The following is a 2,500-nucleotide window of genomic DNA, read 5'->3' on the forward strand; positions in this document are numbered from 1 at the left end:
AGTGCTTTATCAACTGAGCTATTTGGAACAAACATTATATTACTGATAATATTACTTCTATCTTCCCCCAGTCCCGAAGCTTTGACGAGAGACCCCTTGACAGCAGCGTGGGATCCGGAGGAGTGCCCGGCGCCTACTTTTTCCAGAATCACCAAGATGCCAACATGTCCCAAGGTAAGAAAGGAAACACATGGCACGCACATCTAAATCTAAAGAAAAGAGAATAGGGAATGAGATTAGCGGAAGAGTAGCGTCCCTTGATTGGACGTCACCCCGGCGGAGAAGTTATTAGAGAGAGAACGTCATTATGGTTTTGCACATGCGTCACTCGTCCTCGCTTCCGGTGAAAGCGGCATGAGACACTTCACCGAAAGCGATGACGAGAGAGAGACGCATGCACAGAAACATACTGACGTTCTCTCTGTAAGGTGACGTCCAATCAAGGGGCGCTACTCTTCCGCTAATCTCATTCCCTATGGGAGGGAACGAAGTAGGTTGTGAACAAAATGAAGACCAGGCCGCGATATGCAAATTTGAAAGGTGTACATAATAATGCCATCTTTAGTAACAGTTTTGTTCGGTTTTGTGGGGTTTGTTTTTTGTTTTTTTTTAAAATCAAATTAAGATTTATTTTTTTAAAAACGTCTTTCAGTGTAGATTTGTTCTCTGTTTCTATTCTTTTTTTTGTTCTGTTCTAATGAGGGTTTGTTTTTGTTTTTTTTGTAATGTTTGTGTGTGTTTTGTGTGTTTTGTTTTTGTTTTTTTGTTTTTGTTTTTAAGTTGTTGTTTTATTTTTTTAATTATTATTATAAGAGGTGGGGGATGGCGAGTTCGTGGTTGGTGGGAAATGTTTTGGTATCAGACGAGAAAAAAATATTGTGAGTTGAAATTCTTCCCTACCAGTTTTCGTTCTCCGACCATTCAAAAAAAAAAAATATATAGATATAACACTGTTTGCCAGTGTTTTTCAAAACCACAGGGTTTTGAAGCAAATATCGGGGCCTGGTTCTTCTTTTTTAAATATATTTTTACGCACTGAATTCCACCAATATAATCTTCTCATACTGGGATTAGACAACGTTGTCCTCGTGCACACTATAGCAGCTATAAGATGCATTTTGTTTCAGGTCTTTTTTTCATCTGTTTATTTAGATTATCCATTCATGTTAAAATCAACGTAGTCATTGTCATCAACAGCTTCATTATTGTCACAATCATCTATTTCCATCTATTTCCATCATCATCATCAGTATCAACGTCATCTCATCATCACCATTATCAACAGCAGCAGTTACTTCATGATTAGCATCAGCATCATTATTTATTATTACCATCACAATCATCTATGTCGTTGTCATCATCATCATCGTCGTCGTTTTCACCCTCATTCTTCACCACCACCACCACCATCATCATCATCATCACAATCATCGTAGTCGTTATCGTTTTCATCGTCATTCTTCACCATCATCATCCCTCCCCCAACCACAGACAAGCTCGAGGACAGTTTTGTCAGCAACACCATAATAGAGGAGGACTCGAACGTATTTCCCCCGCCACCCCCACCCCTACCTACCGTGGCAGCCACACAACCCGGTGTTGGTCGAGTTGGTAGCGTAGGTGATGGTAAGCAAGGGTTTTACCATTGTCCTCACAACGCCTGCCCTGCATGGCATCTTCACTCACCCGCTCACCATTTTTATTCCATAACACACCATCCATGTATATATATATATACATAACGACTCACATTCATCATCTATTTCCTTTAATTAAGAGAAAACAATTTTTTTTTAAACAAAAAAAAATTGAGATTGTGTAGCCTAAGCAAGCGCGCTGAGAACGCTTTGTCCTACTTTCGGTTTAACATCCAATTAGAATGTGACACGACAAGAGTGCCGTCTTCTGATTGGCTACTGGTGGAAAACCACCATTTGACAGAGCGCTAAAAGAGCACTGGCTTAAGTACGCGGGTCTCTTTCTCTCTCTCTCTCTCTCTCTCTCTCTCTCTCTCTCTCTCTCTCTCTCTCTCTCTCTCTCTCTCTCTCTCTCTCTCTCCCTCTCTCCCCCTCTCTCCCTCTCTCTCTCCCTCTCTCTTTTTTTTCTTCTTTCCTTAGAATTGATGGCTTGATATTAATACTGTAATCTCGGCTATAACAATCGCTTAGGTCGCTATTAATTTAACTAACTTTTTTTATTTCAGACTGTTTAAAATCTATGAATTCAGGTGTCGTTATTTTTACTCGCCTTTTACTCGATTGGGTGGGACATTCTATACTAATTGATCTTCGAAACTAGAAGTCCGGCGCTTACGTGTCATAAAAGTGCTGCAAGTGCCTTTACATGTGCTCCTCAAAGTCTTCTTACTGGAGGAACTGAAAAGCTCAAATATGACGTCAAGCAAGTTGCTATTTATTATAGGGACATTATATGAATTATCAATTGATAAGAGCGGGATCTGTTCTTAGGTTTTGCGCGTTGAAAGTTTGTTTAACAAAAT

The 2,500-nt window shown here is 39.8% G+C and overlaps 1 protein-coding gene across 1 annotated transcript in view; it reads left to right on the plus strand.

Annotated features, from left to right (window-relative positions):
- Positions 1-2,500, plus strand: part of LOC144974574 (membrane-associated guanylate kinase, WW and PDZ domain-containing protein 1-like) — a 156,691-nt gene that overhangs the window by 119,456 nt on the left and 34,735 nt on the right. Inside the window, exons 12-13 of the mRNA XM_078917578.1 lie at positions 72-174; positions 1,492-1,626. Of these exons, the coding sequence (XP_078773704.1) occupies positions 72-174; positions 1,492-1,626 (238 nt within the window). The remainder of the gene's footprint in view (positions 1-71; positions 175-1,491; positions 1,627-2,500) is intronic.

Source organism: Berghia stephanieae, chromosome 6 (assembly GCF_034508935.2).
Source record: "Berghia stephanieae isolate SIO BIC M18660-M18661 chromosome 6, UCSD_Bste_1.3, whole genome shotgun sequence".
NCBI lineage: Eukaryota > Metazoa > Mollusca > Gastropoda > Nudibranchia > Aeolidiidae > Berghia > Berghia stephanieae.